This window comes from Lemur catta, chromosome 15 (assembly GCF_020740605.2).
Source record: "Lemur catta isolate mLemCat1 chromosome 15, mLemCat1.pri, whole genome shotgun sequence".
NCBI classification, from domain to species: domain Eukaryota; kingdom Metazoa; phylum Chordata; class Mammalia; order Primates; family Lemuridae; genus Lemur; species Lemur catta.
In genome coordinates this window covers 7856166-7872590 of record NC_059142.1, presented here as the reverse complement: position 1 = coordinate 7872590, position 16425 = coordinate 7856166, and the positions used below count along the sequence as shown (strand labels likewise).

Sequence of the window (16425 nt, the reverse complement as noted above, 5' to 3'; positions counted from 1 at the left end):
TCTGCTGCTGTCTTTATTTGTCTTTTCTGGACATTTCATATAAATGCAATGACAATATATAATCATTTGTATCTGGCTTCTTTCACTTAGCATAATATTTTTAAGGTTCATCATTTTGTAGCATGCTCAGTACCTCATTCCTTTATATTGATGAAGAGTATTCCACTGCATGGATAGACCACATTTTGTTCATCTATTCGCTGTTGATAGACATTGGCTTTTTTCTAGTTCTCTGCTGTTATGAATATTGCTACTATGAACAAGGGCTATGAGCAGGTGAGTATTGTACTATGTACAAGTCTTTGTGTGAATATATGTTCTTATTTAGCTCAGGCAAATTCCAAAGAGGGGAATTGCAGAATCACATGGTATGCTTTACTCTTAAAGAAACTCCCAAGCTGACTTCCAAAGTGGCTGTACCATTTGATCTTCTCACCAGCAATGTATGAGGTTTCCAATTTCTCCACACCCTCACAACACTTGTTATTGTCTGTCTTTTTGATTCTAGCCATGCTAGTGGGTGTGTACTTGTATCTCACGATGGATTTAATTTGCATTTCCCTAATGACCAATGATCTTGAGCATTTTCTTGTGTGCTTATTACCCCAAAGGAACATCTTAAACCAACACCAAATGGAAATACAAGGTCTTTTTAAAAGTACCAGAAATAAGCTTAAGACTGAGTTTATCTTATTGTCATTAGCAAAAATAGTCACAGGGGGAGTAAATAGATTGAGTGATTGATCCATTCATTTACAAATTCATTCACATATTTCATAAATACCTGTTGAGGGAGTACATGTGCCTAGAGCTGTGCTGTTCTGGAGATGAAAGAAAAAGCAGATAAAACATAGCCTCTCCTTCATGTACCTTGTGCAGACATTTCTAGAAGACGTATGTCATAGACCCCATGGGAAGTTAAAGTGGAGTAGCAGCTCAGCTGCGAGAGCAGCTACTCGCTCACCCCAGTGTTGGGGGACCCGGGAACACTTGTGGGTGAAGTAATGTCCAGTGTGAGTTCTGAGAGCTTAGTGACCACTAGCCAGGCAAAGATTGAAGAGGATCATCATCGAGGTAGATGCAAACGGTTGGAGGCTGGGAGGGGGAGAAGAGGGGAGAAGCATGGTGCAGGTGTATGTGGCAAGTGGACATAGCTCCGCATGGCTGGACCTCAGAGTGTTGGGGTTTTGGGGAGGGGAGAGTGAGAAACGAAGCTAGAGAGGTCAGCAGGGCAAGATCAAGAATAGCCCAGCAGAGAGTCACAGACACCCTTTAGGGAGGGAGAGTCCTGGTCAGATTGCTCTCTACGAAGTCCTTCCCGCAGCACTAGGGACAGCAGATGAGAGTGGGGTTCTCTGGGCTTTCCTTTGCAGAAGCTGTGTCAGGCCTCACATGGCCTTGGACTCTAGCCCTGTCTCCCTGGGCCCCAGCAGGGCCACCTGGGACCCTGAGGATGACCTGTGCCCTCCTGTGTTTGGCAGGTGCTACATCACCCTCACCCAGTCCCTGCACCTGACCATGAGTGGGGCTCCGGCAGGACCTGCAGGCACGGGCAAGACCGAGACCACCAAGGACTTGGGCCGCGCGCTGGGCGTCATGGTCTACGTGTTCAACTGCTCAGAGCAGATGGACTACAAGGTACAGGTCGACTCCGCTTTGGGAGGGACTAGAAATCAGGCAGCTGCCCAAACCAGGGACAGGTTCATCCATGCTACCAGCTCCCCCAGGTTCCGAAGCCCAGATGAGGAGGTCTCTGTGTGCTCCTTCATTGTAGATCTGAGGACCTCTGAGCCCTGGAGCTCGTTGGCCTCCCTGTGAACCTTTGATGTGACAAGGAGGCACAGCCCCGTGGATTACGATTCCCCTAACGAGCTCTGTGGCCACAGATGGTACCCTTCACCTCCTGGGTCTCTCTTTCATTATCTGTAAAATGAAGAAACTGAATATATATCCAAAGTCCTAAGTTCACTGTCTGTCCTAGAAGCACAGAAAGCCTTGTGAATAGCTAATACGAAGACACTGTCTTCACATAAAAGCTAGATGTATCTGTGCTCCTCTGTACACATGCCCATCGCCCAGATTGTCTACAGGAGCAGAATGTTCTACAAGTGCAGGTGTGATCTGAAAACAGACTAGATCAGCCCCCACCCGGGCAAGAGATGCCCACAGAAGACGAGTGCAAAGCTAATGCTGTTCATTCAGGCGCCCATCATTTTTTAAGAATTAATGTATTCCAGGTTCTGTGTCACAGGGAAAAACCAGAGAAACAAAACGCCCGTGAGGTCACTTCTTAGCTAGAAACATTCTGCTTAGAACAAAACCTGATTCAGATTTGTTTAAAAAAACATGTAATAACAGATTGCCTGTGTCATTATTTTTATTTTGTTATATGTTTCCGTAAACTGCCTTAAAGTCCCTTTTGTTAACAGGATGACATGTAAATAAATTTACAGTGGAAAAAAATAAAATAATGGCATTAAATATATTAAATATGTGCATATATAAGTCGTGATTATATCAATTATAAATAAATTAAATGTAGAAATAAGTTTAGAAATTGCAGGATCACACTTGCAGTTATGTATAGGACTCTTTAAATGAGATTTATTCTCTGTAAGTTTAATTTCTGCAGTGTATAATTCTGCTGTGCAAAGAGCTGCAGCATTCTGTGGTGCCAGGTTTTCTCACATCAAGCAAACAAAATGAGAATCCAGCCCCCAAATACGTGTCTTCCCCATGGTCTTCATCCCCTAAATTTTAGCACAGCTGCATTTATTGATGAACACATCAAGACAATGTTTCTCTTTAAGTCGGGCTAGAAGAAGAAAGATTTTTTTCCGCTTTAAAGAAATAAACTAAGTCTTCAGGATTACTTTAAGTTTCTAGATTCATCTATAGTTCAGCAATGGCAGCATTGCTGAAATAAGTATAGTCTCCCAAGGGAAACATTCTAAAAGACACACTCATTTGGGTGTAGACATGGTGTATTGATTGAAGAAACGCAGCCAGAGTTCTTCCAAGCCATGGCGAGCATAACAAACAGGAAAAGATGAGCTGACCCCACAGCTAGAAGTCACTAAGGCCATTTTCCTCAATGCTTTCAAAACTAATCACTGAACCCTAACCCCACCAATTCCTCCAAGAGCACAGAGCGAGAGGGGGGGTCTACCCTTTGTTCGTTTGAACTGTGAGCACAGCTTTGGTCACACGGTTTAGGCTGGTCACAGATCAGAGCAACGTCAGTAAGTACAGTCATAGTGAAATGCCCCAGAAGGAAGGTGGTCCCTTCCCAGACACCACACAGCCCATGTGACCAACAGCCTCGCTAAGCTCTTTGCAGACCTCCTCTCTCTGTTGTCCAGCTGTTAATAATTATTTTTTATCATAAAACAAGCAACCATGTTAATTTATCGAGTATTGCCATGTGGTGGGCATTATGGGAAGACACCAAAAATAGAAAATATATAATTATAGATAAATAAATAAATGATAGATAGATAGATGGCAAATGATAGAGGGATGATTGACAGGTAAACCGATAATAGATAGATAGATGGTAGATGGATTATAAATAGATAAATGGTAGATGGATGATAAATAGACAGGCAGGCACAGAGGGATGGGGTATAACCCCATCTATTTGGAGGGACAAAAGATATATGAAGTAATTAAGTGAGCTACAGTTAGCACCCGGATAGCACAATCCTAAGTACTCATGTGTGCTCTACAAACTCTAGGCCCTGGAATAATCCAGAGTAGAGGGGAGCCACAGAATGTGCTGGTCCTGGAAGACATTGTGGAGGACATGAAACCGAACCAAGGCTGTTTCAATGTGGGAGCTAATGCCAGACAGGCCATGCGACATTTCAGTACAGCCTAACCCGTGAACGTGTCAGCTCTAAAGCCATGAGCAGGTTCTGTCTGCAGCTGATGTCCATCCCCCACATTTCCTTCTGACTTTGTCCCTGAGCCCTCCTAACGGCGCCAGCTGGGACAAGGAGATGGAGGGAGTGAGGCTCAGGAAGGGCTGTCACGTATTTTCCAGGGCCATCTCGATGTGTCTTTCATGACACTTACAGCAATGCATTCCGTTCATGTCTCTCCAGAGCAAAAGCTAGAAATGGACAGGGAACAAGGATCCAGCTGTTAGGGAGGATGGAGAAACAGGAGGAGCAGGGCGGTCGGGTTGAGTAATGAGAGGAAGGGCTGAAGGCCGCTGGGTGCATCTTACCTTGAAGGGGCTGCAGAAGGACGCTGCCGGCTTCTGAACAGGAGTGACAGCACAGGATGGGACAGTGGATGAACCAGGTCAGGAAGAGATTGGGTGGGGGAAAAGCCTTTGGTAAGAACACTGCAGTCATTCAAACTAGAAGGGAGCAGCAGCTAACGGGGTAGTAGAGAAGGAAAAGAAAGATTAAGAGGCTTTAAAAAAAGAAAAGAAAGGCAAATGATACCTGGGGACATGGTGACGCAAAGGGAAGAGTTAAAGGGGAGAGTTTGGGCTGTGTCAAGGACCCACGCCGTCCCCTCCGCCTCAGCCATCCTGTAAGGAACACCCGCCCATTTAGCTCCGGGAGGAGTGGGGGTGCTCGTGGGCTGGGGTGGGTGTAAGGTCAGTGTGAGGACTTGGGGGAACAGGGAAGGTTATTGCTTTACTGTCAGTGCTGGTCAGAAAACCCATAAGACTAGCCAATTTCTCTGGAAATGCTTGCAGTTTTAGTGCTGAAGTGTCCTTCATATTATAGAGGCAATCCTCTCCCCCTTGACCCCAATTTGGAGAGGCTATTGCAGGAGCACCAAATGGTTTTGAACCCGAGAGCGTCTGGAATCACTGCTGGAACTCTCTGTAGCAGCCATTCCACGGAGGCTGCGCTTATCTTGAGACGCCTGTGGCTTCTCTGAAACATCCCACTTCCGCAGTTCTCCTCCTGGCTCTGATCTCCCGGCTTCTCAGTCTCATTGGCTGGGCCTCCGTCACAATGTCCAGCTGGACGTGTGTGCCGATGGCTCCCACCTCTCTTCTCCGGGTTCCCCAGGTTCTAGTCTCTTCTCTCTCTGACAAGTGGGCGTCACCACGGGGGTGCTCTTCTCTCGTGTTGTGGTCGACACTCCACCTTCCTCCCTGCCGCGTTCCTCATCCCAGCAGGAACGAGCGTCTCGTGTTCCGCAAGATCCTGGTGGAATCTTAAGACAGCCTGGTCGTTTCATGTCCTTCCTTCCCAAGCTCTGATCAGTCACCAGCGTCGATTCTCCTCTCACTTCCAGGCCTTTGACCCTATTCTTCTCGCCGTTGTCCTAATCCAGAAGCTCCCCATCCCATGGCGAGGCCACGCCACGGCCTGACAGCACCGGAGCTGTGTGGTGGGGTAGACACATGGGGTCATGTAGAGTCCCGAGGTTCAGCCACAGGCTCACATTGGATAAAGTGTGGGGGTAACAGGCATTTGCCTATGAAACTCTACTGTCTTTTATTTTATATATTGGGTTTCCATTTATGAAAGGGGTCCACAGTTTTAAAAGCTTCCAAAACCACTGTTAGGCATGGATTTTTAAACTCTTTTTAATTGGTCTATCATAATCGTACATATTTATGGGGTGCATGTGACATTTTGATACACACATACTATGTGTAATGATCAAATCAGGGTATTTAGGAGATGCATCACCTCATTTTTCATTTCTCTGTGTTGGCACCATTCCAAATCTTTTCTTCCAGCTATTTTGAAATATACAATAAATTATTGTTAACTGTAGTCACCTTACCATGCTATCGAGCACAAGAACTTACTCCTTCTAACTGTATATTTGTACCCATTAACCAACCTCTCTTCATCCCCCACCCCCTTCCTTTCCCCAGCCTCTGGTAACCATCATTCTACTCTCTGCCTCCAGGAGGTCAACTTTTTTAGCTGCCATATGTGAGTGAGAACATGCGATATTTGTCTTTCTGTGCCTGGCTTATTTCACATAGCACAATGTCCTCCAGTTCCATCCATGTTGCTGCAGATGACAGGATTTCCTTTTTATGGCAGAAAAATATTCCATTGTATATATATACACCATATTTCTTTATTCATTAAGCCATTGATGGACACTTAGGTTGATTCCATTATCTTGGCCATTGTGAATAGGTAAGCACGGATTTTTATTTCTGAATTCGCATTTAGTATTTGTACCCTTGACAGGTTGATATATAGCTATATACATGTACACATAAATATGCATATGTGTGTGTATACACAGGTGGCGAGATATATATATCTACCCGTAGGATTGTTTTGAGAATGAAATGGAATAATCTAAAGCACACAAACACAATGTCTGGAATTTATGTCACTTCTTCAGGGAGAATGTCCCTGACTACCCAGTGATGATCCTCATTCTAAGACTTCAGTGTGACTTTATCACTGTCTTTTTGTTGTTGTTCATTGTTTTCCTCACTAGAATGTATGGTCCCTGAAGAGAAGTGTGTCTATCTTGTTCACAGCAGATTCTTCATGAACTAGAACAATTTCAATAACTGGTACACGCTCAATAAATGTTTGTTGAATGAATAGAGAAATCCACTAACTCCAGTAGCTTAATAAAAGGTGGGATGCATTTCTCCCTCCCTCCTTAAAGTCTGCCCTGCATCCAGCCTATTGGATATTAAACTGATTCTCCAAAAATGTTGCTTCAATCACGTTCTCTGCTCCAAACCTCCAAAGATCCCCACAATAACACAAGGATTTTGTAAACAGGATTTGCTTCTGTAATTCAACTTTCCAATCAAAAGGGCACCTTTATTTTTCTCTGGACACGTCATTATTTTGCTCATCATTCTTGCATGACTTTTCCTCCTCCTCAAAAGCCTTTCCCCACCCCTTCTGTCTACACAGACACTCCTAGCCTGTGAAGCCATCATTTCCCATGTATGCTTGGAAGCACAAAGCTCTTGTGAGTAGCACTACCCCGGATCTTATGACTATATTCTTATGATCTTTCCACTCTACCAACATTTGCCCGAGTGCATTCTGAAAAAATCCGGGGTTCCACAAGGGGGAAAAAACCCCAGCCATATAACAAAGTTAATTTTTTGTTGCAGGACTTCTCAGGGCCCTTACAATGCTAATCTATATTGTAACTTGGCCAAAGTGGGTTAGAGAATGTAAGCGTTGCCCAAACTTGGTTCTCCATAATGTCTTTTCTTCAAGGAGCATCTCTCATGTCTGGGGTTCCATGAAATAAACTTTGGGAAATGCTGTTGCACTACCATCTTCTATTTACCTCTTTGGTGAAACTGATCACTCTGGAACACTGTGACCCACTCCTTTCTGAACTCCATAACATTTGTGGTCTATATATCCACTGGAAGCACTACTCACGTAGTAATTTTTCTGATTTATTTATATACCCTATCTCCACGACCTAACTAAAAGTTCTCAGAGAGACCGAGCTGCCCTGGGTCTAGCATGTGACCTATGCACAGAGCTGAGAGTGAAGAAACACCTATTGAATAAATGAGTGGAACTTTTCCATTATTTGAATTTCCCCAGCATTTTAATGATGTCTTCTTGCCAATGACCTTCAGAGTGTCTCCCAGTAAGCTATCCCTTTATGTTCCTTCTTGGTTTACTAGTTCACATTGAATGCCCGGAATGGTTTTTATTTTTAGGACAGAAATAACTTCTTCCCTTCAAAATTATTTCCTTGCATTCATTTGAAAAGATTTGCTTGTAGTTTATTCTCTATAGATGTTATCACCTCCTATTCTCATCTCCAACTCCCCATCACCCTGGGAAAACTGGGCGGTTGGGCATGGATTTAAAGATACAGATGTAAACTTTTCCATCAGCACACTGCATGCCAAAGGCTGAGGGGAAGGCTTTTTGTCTGTACGGTATAAGAAAAATCATCTTTTATTCATTTCCTGGGATTTTGAAAGCTACAGAATCAACAGTAATGCAACCCTGATGACATTTTAAAAGGATTTTCATCCAAGTGTCTTGAAAAGGTTCTGTTTGATCCTGTGGCTTCAGTTGGAACCCCATAACCATCAAAAATTTAATTGTTCTTGAAATTTTAATACAAGTTTCTGACCAGTGGTCTGTAGGGAACTGGAAATATCCATAATAAAGAAGATAGAAAATGACTTAGACATGTATCGATAAGCCCAGCACTGTTGGTAATTTAATCTTTGTATATTTTGTTGCAGTCTTGCGGCAACATCTACAAAGGCCTCGCTCAGACTGGTGCCTGGGGCTGCTTTGATGAGTTTAATCGCATCTCCGTGGAGGTCTTGTCAGTGGTGGCAGTGCAGGTAGGGGCTGAAGGTTGGTGGCAGCCTCCTGGTCTTTGTGTGGAGCACTGTGGACGTCTACGTCCTCTTGTTTTTAGCCTCTCCTCCCCACCCACTTCCCTTTCCCCCTCGCCATCCGTGCTGTCCCTCCACCCTCTAAAATCAGGCCAATACAGATGCCCTGCATTGACCCACCAAAGAAGATCCATTTACTGGCTGTGGGACTCTGCTTTCTTCTCTGTGAAATGGGGACACAGAATACCTGTCCTGTCTGCTCTACTGGGGTGCAGAAAGGATCAACCAAGATGGCGGTGCCCAGCTCCTTGGAAAGATCATGCGCTATGAATATCCACCGGGGCTTAAATTTCAGCTCTTTCACTTCCTATTGGCATCTTTGGGCAAGTTGCTACACCTCTTTCAGCGAAATTCACTCAATTGTATATTAAATGAGGAGTGTGGTGTGAATGCTATTGAATGAAGTCATCTTTTGGAGTCAGATCTGATGTAAGTCTTTCAGGTCATTCAGAAGGCATTTATTCTACACCAAGGACATAGTAAGCCCTGTGCTAAAGACTGGCATGAAGTTCTCCAGTTGAATAGGATGTGTCCCTAACTTGAAAAAAACTTGAGTTCTTGAGATATACATGAGCACTTTCAATGTTCTAGAAGTGACTTGAATTCTGACTCACAGTGTAGGACAAGATTTCCAAATGTGTGACTTTGAAGCCAGTCCAGGAAAGGCTGGAGAGGATTTGAATTAGGGTAAGGATCCCATAGACCAGCAGCCCCCAACTTTTTTGGCACCAGGGATTGGTTTCATGGAAGACAATTTTTCCATGGACAGTGGAGGGGGAGATGGTTTCAGGATGATTCAAGCGCATTACATTTATCTTGCAGCTCTGCTAATGATAATCTGTATTTGCAGTCACTCCCCAGTGCTAGCATCACTGCCTCAGCTCCACCTCAGATCATCAGGGATTAGATTCTGATAAGGAGTTCACAACATAGATCCCTTGCACACACAGTTTACAGTAGGGTTCATGCTCCTATGAGAATCTAATGCCACCATTGATCTGACAGGAGGCAGAGCTCAGGCAGTGATGTGAGTGATGGGGAGCAGCTATAAATACAGATGAAGCTTTGACCACTGCTGCTGTGCAGCTGGTTCCTAACAAGCCATGGACTGGTACCGGTCCTCAGCCCAGGGGTTGGGGACCACAGCCATAGACAATGGGAGCAATAGAAGGGGGCAGGGGGAAGGGAATAAACCCTTGTTGAAAGTCTGTTCTGTACCAGGCACTCTTCATATTTCATCTCTTCCATCCACACAATGGCCCTACAAGCCACTGTTATCCCATGACATGTATGGAGAAAGTGAAAAACAGAGAGTAAATGTGATGTGTCTGAGGACAGACTGTTGGAGAGTGGCAGGCTTAGGGTGAACACCCAGTGCCCCACCACACTGTCTGGGTGCAGATGTGGACACAGGTCTGGGGTCTGGGGGATGAAACACTGGAGGGAGAAAGAGGCTGGAGAAGCAGGTCTGAACCCAACAGTAGACAGACAGACACGCCTTCCTCAGCAGGCGACAGGGAACCAGGGAGACTTCTGAGAGGGAGAGTGTCCCTCTAGTGGCAGTAGTTTTAAGGAGGGGTGAGCAGTGGGAAGGCTGGTGGCTGAAGGCAAATCAGGGGTCTCTTGCGGGGTCCTGGCTAGAGCTGCAAAGCCTCCCGTCCCCCGGGTTCCCCTTCACCAAGACGAAGCGCACTCTGCCAGCACCTGTGTCCGTGCCCCTCTCTGCAAACAGAGCGCCCCTGTTTCCTGCTAGGGGTGGCTGGTTTCCGAGCTGCCCTCCCACCCTTACCCCAACAAGGCAAAGCAATCACAAGGCTCCCAAAGAATGACAAAAGCTGTGATGAGGTGCTCGGGACAGTGGTGCGCCCAGTGTTCCTAGCATGCGCCCACACACCATACCATCAAAAATGGTTTGATTTTGCTCTTGTTTGCTTTTATTTCCAAGGCAATATGTATACAGTACAGAAAAAGAAAAATGTAGCTGTGAGAGACTCTTTGGTCCCTTTAGGCCTCTGTGTAATTCTTTCAGATCCAGACAAAGGAACAAGGAAAACATTCAGCTTGACTGGCATTTAGGCAAGAGTGCGGGGTAGAGGGAGGGGACGCAGAAGGTGGGTGGGAGGAAGCTTCAGGCAGAAGGTCGTCCCTGGTGGGGGGAACTGGCTGAGGCAGCATCATCCCCCTTCTGCTGGCCAGTCAGCCCTGGTAGGGGTCAGCCTTCACCCACAGAGCTCCCACGTGTGGTCACCCCTCTGGTCCAGCGTGCTGTCCCTCTCACGGGTAGGCTGGACTTGGAGCTGTGGGCGAGGCTGAACAGTGGTGGGACCCACGTCCTCAGCCATTTCACTGCCCACCCTAATCTGCAGCTACCCTGGGAGCCACAGGCGGTCGGGGCTCTGCGGGGTCCTTCACTCACTCCTCCTCCAGGGTGGTCAGTCTTTCCATCTCACATCTGACAGCCACTTGGTTCTCCCACCCACTGACTCTTGTCCAAACTGTTCCTTGGCAAAGCTCTCAAAAGTTCCCAAAATGCGAGGTTCTTCTCTAGTTTCCAGTGTTGAGATATGGTTTGCCCTTTCTTTAGGCTTGTTCTGTTCAGTATGAGTTAGTGGAGGAAGGAGAAACATATGCTTGGCCTAAACACTCTCTTGGACTGAAACTCTTGACTAGCTTGGCTTGAAAAAGTGGATTGCACACCTCTCAGCGGTGGCACGTTGGTGTAGCTTGAAATGGCCCATGATGGGGACATTTCCACCATGAAAACTGGTGAATTCTACAAATCAGGGGCATTTTTTATTTCCTGGAGAGCCAGTTATTAAACATTTACCAGCACACCTCTGCCTTGCAAGGATGTGAGCTTGGTGTTGCCAGACCTTTTAAATTTTAAAGAGAAACTGAACATCTGGGTTTTTATATGCTCACTGTCTAGGGGATGGACATGCTTGAAGCTCTGACTCGGGGGAGTGGGGGGGGCAAGGGCAATATACATAACCTAAACTTTTGTACCCCCACAATATGCTGAAATAAGAATAAAAAAAAAAAGAAAAGAAAAAGGCAAAAAAAAAAAAAAGAAAGAAAGAAAAGAAAAGAAATCAAGCATGTTCTCTGGCTGCTTCTACCTTTAGGTGGTACCTTCAAAACCTGGAAGTAGGCATGATGCCCTGTGAGTTCTGTTTAAACTTTGAGTACTAATCCATTCTGGGGTATAAGATGTAGAGTGAAAGACATAAATAAACCTTTCTCAGAGTACCAATTCCAGACCCTGAATTGTTCTGAAAATCAGGAGAGAAGCCAAGGTCTTTCACCACTGTGGCCACTGGAAACAGTTTTATTTCCTTCTATTTTAACTTATAATTGCACTGTGTACTTGGAGGTTTTCTCCTCCTTACCTCTTCCACAGCAGATATTTGGTGGCCATCTTCTTCCATGTTTTTATTCCCTTGCCTGTTATCCTCTGTAGTTCCCACTCACCTTTGTGTCTACCTCTTCCATCTTTCCTTTTGTGATTTTCTGCACCCTCTCTCTGGCTGCTGGCCACAGATTTTGAAGGCCATTTCCTATTCTCACCAGTCAGGCTGTACTGCTGACCTGTGCTCCCTACAGTCCAGACCATTCATCATGAATAGTTGCACACACAGGTGTCCCGGTGTAGCACTCAGGGCTGGGGGTTGCCAAAGAGCTGTCTCATTGTGTGTCCCCCAAGGAGCCCTGAGGAAGATCAGATGCGGATCAGTGAGAGCTGGATGGGGGTCCACATAAAGCCCATCTTTGACTCCAGAGATTGAGTAAGCTCCACGTGCAGTTGGGATTTTAAATATGAGTTCTGGTACAGTGGGGTTAGCCAGCCCATGGGGTGGGGAGTGGTTAAGTGTGTAGGCGCTGAAATCAGACCACCAGTGTTTAACTCTGGCTCTGCCACTTACCAACTGGGTGACCTTGGACAAGTCCATATCTCAAGTTCCATATCTGTAAAGGGAGCTAATAGTGATACCTAGTTGAGGCAGTTGTAATAATTTCTAAATGAGTTAATATGTCTAAAGCGCTTAAACCGAAGCACTACAGATAGTAGGCACTCAATAAGTAGTATGACGATGATAAAGGTGGTGGTGATGTTAGTGGTGACGATAGTGATGATGATGATAAAGGCGGTGGTGATTATGATGATCATGACGATGGTGGAGATGGTGGTGGTGGTGGTAATGATGACGATGGTGGTGATGGTGATGATTATGATGGTAATGATGGTGATGGTGATGATTATGATAGTGTTAATGATGATGGTGGTGGTGATGGTGATGGTGGTAGTGGTGGCCATGGTGATGATGGTGGTAATGATGACGATGGTGGTGATGGTGACGATGATAGTAGTGATAATGGTGGTGGCCATGGTGATGAGGATGACTACTGTCATTATCTGACCACTGCAGAAAATGGGTTGGAGAGAGGTATATGACTGGTACACACAGGGCGGGGAAGGAGGGTTTGCACCCTGGTCCCACAGATCTTCCCTGTGCCCTTCCTTCCCTCTCAGCTGGACCAGCCCCGAGCTGCCTTACCAGACTTCACCGTGTACTAACGGTGAGGCAGTGCCAGCAGTCATTGGCCCCCTTGCATAGTAGATAAACACTGAATTCACCTTTTTGTGAAAATGCCCAACTCGAGGTCAGTAATGGGATCTCTAAGATCAGTTAGTTCCCCTTTATTTCTGGAATTAATTGAAATAAGTTCAATCTGGAATTCCCTAATGCTGTCCCATTTCAGCCTAGGAACCCACCCATAGGAGACGTTTCTCAGGAAAGTGATCTGACAACAGCCCGGGCCAAATCTGAGCTGGTAACATTGAAAATCATGTACCCATCCAAGGAGAAAATCGCACTTAATTATTCACACGGTAATCCAGGCTGGCATATTGGTTCAGAAGCCACACCAGCTGCCGACATTTCTCTATCACCCTCCCCCTCCTCCTCCCTGCTCCTCACCCCTCTGTGCTCCTCTTCCAGTAACTTCTACTGCTGGCCTGGTGCCTTTGCCTCTGGTGTCTCTGTCAGACTGGTCAAGCAGAACTGTGCATCCACTAGGGAAAAACCTCAGTGTGGCAATGCCAAGAGAAATTACTCTGCTAATTTTAAATGTATAAGACACTACTAATACTTACTTTTTCTGGACTCTTTCCATTACTGTTACAATCAGCCCTCTATGCCTTGGAGTATCTGGGCCTGGGTACACGAGCCACCAGGGCACACCTCATCACTCTGTACCTCCAGCCGCCTGTCCCCATCCACACTCTCTGGCCAGGTGTCTCCTACCCCTTTCTTCTCTTCCCTGTGGCACAAGCCCCAACAGTAGGCTGGGCTGAGGCAGGAAGCGGGTCAAAGCAGAAGATTACTTAGCAAGGACTTGGGAGCCCACCATGGAGGGCTTCAAGTACTCCAAGCGCCAAACACATGCTCCAGTCTCAGAGCCAAGGGAGCTTCCCAGGTAGCACACTTTATAGAGAAGCTTAAGGTCTAATGTAAAAAACACAGAAGTATAAAAACTTTTAAAAAGTGGTGAGTGGGTTGCACTTCCTGAAGGCAGCAGACTCCAATCTGCCATTGCAGAGAGAAGCATGGAACGAGCCAGGCAGGGTGTTAACAACACATGGCATTTGGGGCAAAGGCTTGAAAAGAGAAGGACCATAGGGGACCACAGAATGGGCACTCACCTGGAATGGAAGGGCCAAGTAGAGGGGTGTGGAGAAGACGCCGAGAGCTTGGGGCTAGCCTAGGACCTCCTTAAAGTATATTCCCTGCACAGAGATAGTATAACCTTAATGCGTCACTGAGAGTCAGACGCAAGGCCCTCGCCTGAGTGGGAGGAGATGGGGACAGAACCCTCTGTGATCACCTGTGGTCTGTGACAAGCACACAGGCTTGTGCAGGTAACAGGATTGATAATTTTAAATCAGGGCTGGCCTGCAATATACACAAGTAAAACCTACACAAATTATAAGTCAAAAAGTAATTCCATTAGCGATGTGAAATTTTAAGGGCCATAAAGCCTGGAAAGAGACAGAGAACCCATCTGGCTGAGGGGTGATTGTGGGTTGTGAAAACAGTATGGGGTGGTGTGGTCCAGTGGCAAGAACACTTCATTGGCCATCAGGTGCCCAGAGAGTGGACAGCAGAGGGTGCCCAGCATGGATGGCATCGTCTAGCCCCATGCTACTTAAACCGTGGGCCAGCAGCATCAGCATCCCCTAGGAGCTTGTCAGAAATGCAGAGTCTCAGGCCCCCCCAGACCTGCTGAAACAGAACTTTAAGATCAACAAGTTCTCCCGTGATTCCCACGCTCAATAAAGTGGGAGGCCGCTGCCCCAGCACGGTAATCTGAACCCCGGCTGCATGTTAGAATGCCCTGGGTAATTCTCAAACACGGTAATGCACTGTCTACACCCCCAAAAGATGTTGATTTGATTGGTGTGGGGTAGGGCCTGGACACTGGTGTTTTTAAAAAACTTTCCACATGGTTCACATGTTCAGAGAGATAAGGAAAAACATCCTTGAGGACTGCAGAGTTTGGGTTCACATCAATACCCCCAAAACTGAGCCCCGCTGGTCCCAGTGAGTGCTCTGCAGGGACAGACCTGTCCAGGCCAGGTGGAGCAGAAGGAAGTGAGGGATGCAGGCTAATCTGCGAGAGGAAGGTGGTCAGTATGCAGCTATGAATGGCGCCCCCTGAGCAGAAGCAGGGATGAGTCAAAATCTAAGAATTGACTGGACTGCAATGGTTCTCAAATTTGAACATGCATCAAAATCACCTGGAAGGCTTGTTAAGACACACTTTGTTGGACCCCACCCCCAAAATGTCTGATTTGATCCATCTTAGGTTGGGTTAAGAAATTGCGTGGGAATTTATTTAGACCCAAGGACACATGCTGTGGCATGGTGGACAGGTCATTTATATCTTCTTGGCCTCAGAGTCTTCATTGAAAAAAATGTTTGGTCTAGACCAAGGTTTGTCAACCTCAAAACTATTGACGCTGTGGGCTGATAATTCTTTGTTGTGAAGATCTCTCCTGTGCATTATAGGATGCTGAGCATCCCTGGCCTATACCCACTAGCTGCCAGCACCAACCTCCCCGCTTTCTGTGACAACAAAAATGTCTCCAGACACGGCCATATGTCCCTTGGGGGGAAGGGAGGAAAACTCATCCCCAGTTGAGAACACAGTTCCTACATAGCTTTCCATTTTTATTTGTTTTTTTTAAAAAAATTGGTGGCAAAAGCATCTTTTATTATTTTGTGGAAATTATGTCTCTAAATTATAGCAAACATGATTATTTTCAGAGCAAGACAGATTACTCTGAAAATGTATGTATTTGATGAGAATCTAGTATATGGCTTGGTGCTGCTTCTGGTACAAGAGGGTTTGGGGAAGAGGCTAAAAGCGTGTGCTTTGGTACCAGATTGCCCGGTTTTAACTTGGGTTGTTCCGCTAACCAACCATAGGGTATCAGGTAAGTTTCTTTCTCTCTCCTTTAACTTTTTATTATGAATCAATTTCAGATTTATAGAAAAGTTGTAAAAATAGTAATAGTATAGACTTTCCACATTTCCCTCCCTTGTCCTCCCCTAATGCCAACATCTTACATAAACATAGGACAGTTTCTTTACTGCCTTCTGCCTCAGTTTCCTTATCTGCAAAATGAGGATTTAAGACCACTCATCTCATAAAACTGTTGAAAGCATTGAATGGAATAATTCACATAAAATACTCAGAATAGCACCTGGCACATATCAAGTGCTCCAAAACGTCAGTTACTATTTTTTGTCATTCCCTGTGGCTTTAAAACCTCTAAAACAATGAGTCTTTAATGGAGAAACGGATCCCGACGGGTGAGGTGTACCTGGCAGCCTTAGCTGTCAGTCCGGCCCAGCTGTGATGTTCCTGCACCTTGCTGGACTTGCACTTAATCCTTACTTTCCCAGTCCACCTGCTTCTCTACCCTCCCACCTCCCGGCATAAAGGGCCCGGACTTTTCCAAGGCCTCCTGGGCCCTGGCCACTGCTCCATTCCAGCAGTTTGTTCCA

At 45.9% G+C, this 16425-nt stretch overlaps 1 protein-coding gene across 1 annotated transcript in view; it reads left to right on the top strand.

The window, feature by feature from the left end:
• The window catches only part of DNAH9 (dynein axonemal heavy chain 9), a 313352-nt gene that overhangs the window by 101098 nt on the left and 195829 nt on the right, over positions 1-16425 (top strand). The window contains exons 27-28 of the mRNA XM_045527160.1: positions 1482-1638; positions 8195-8299. Of these exons, the coding sequence (XP_045383116.1) occupies positions 1482-1638; positions 8195-8299 (262 nt within the window). The remainder of the gene's footprint in view (positions 1-1481; positions 1639-8194; positions 8300-16425) is intronic.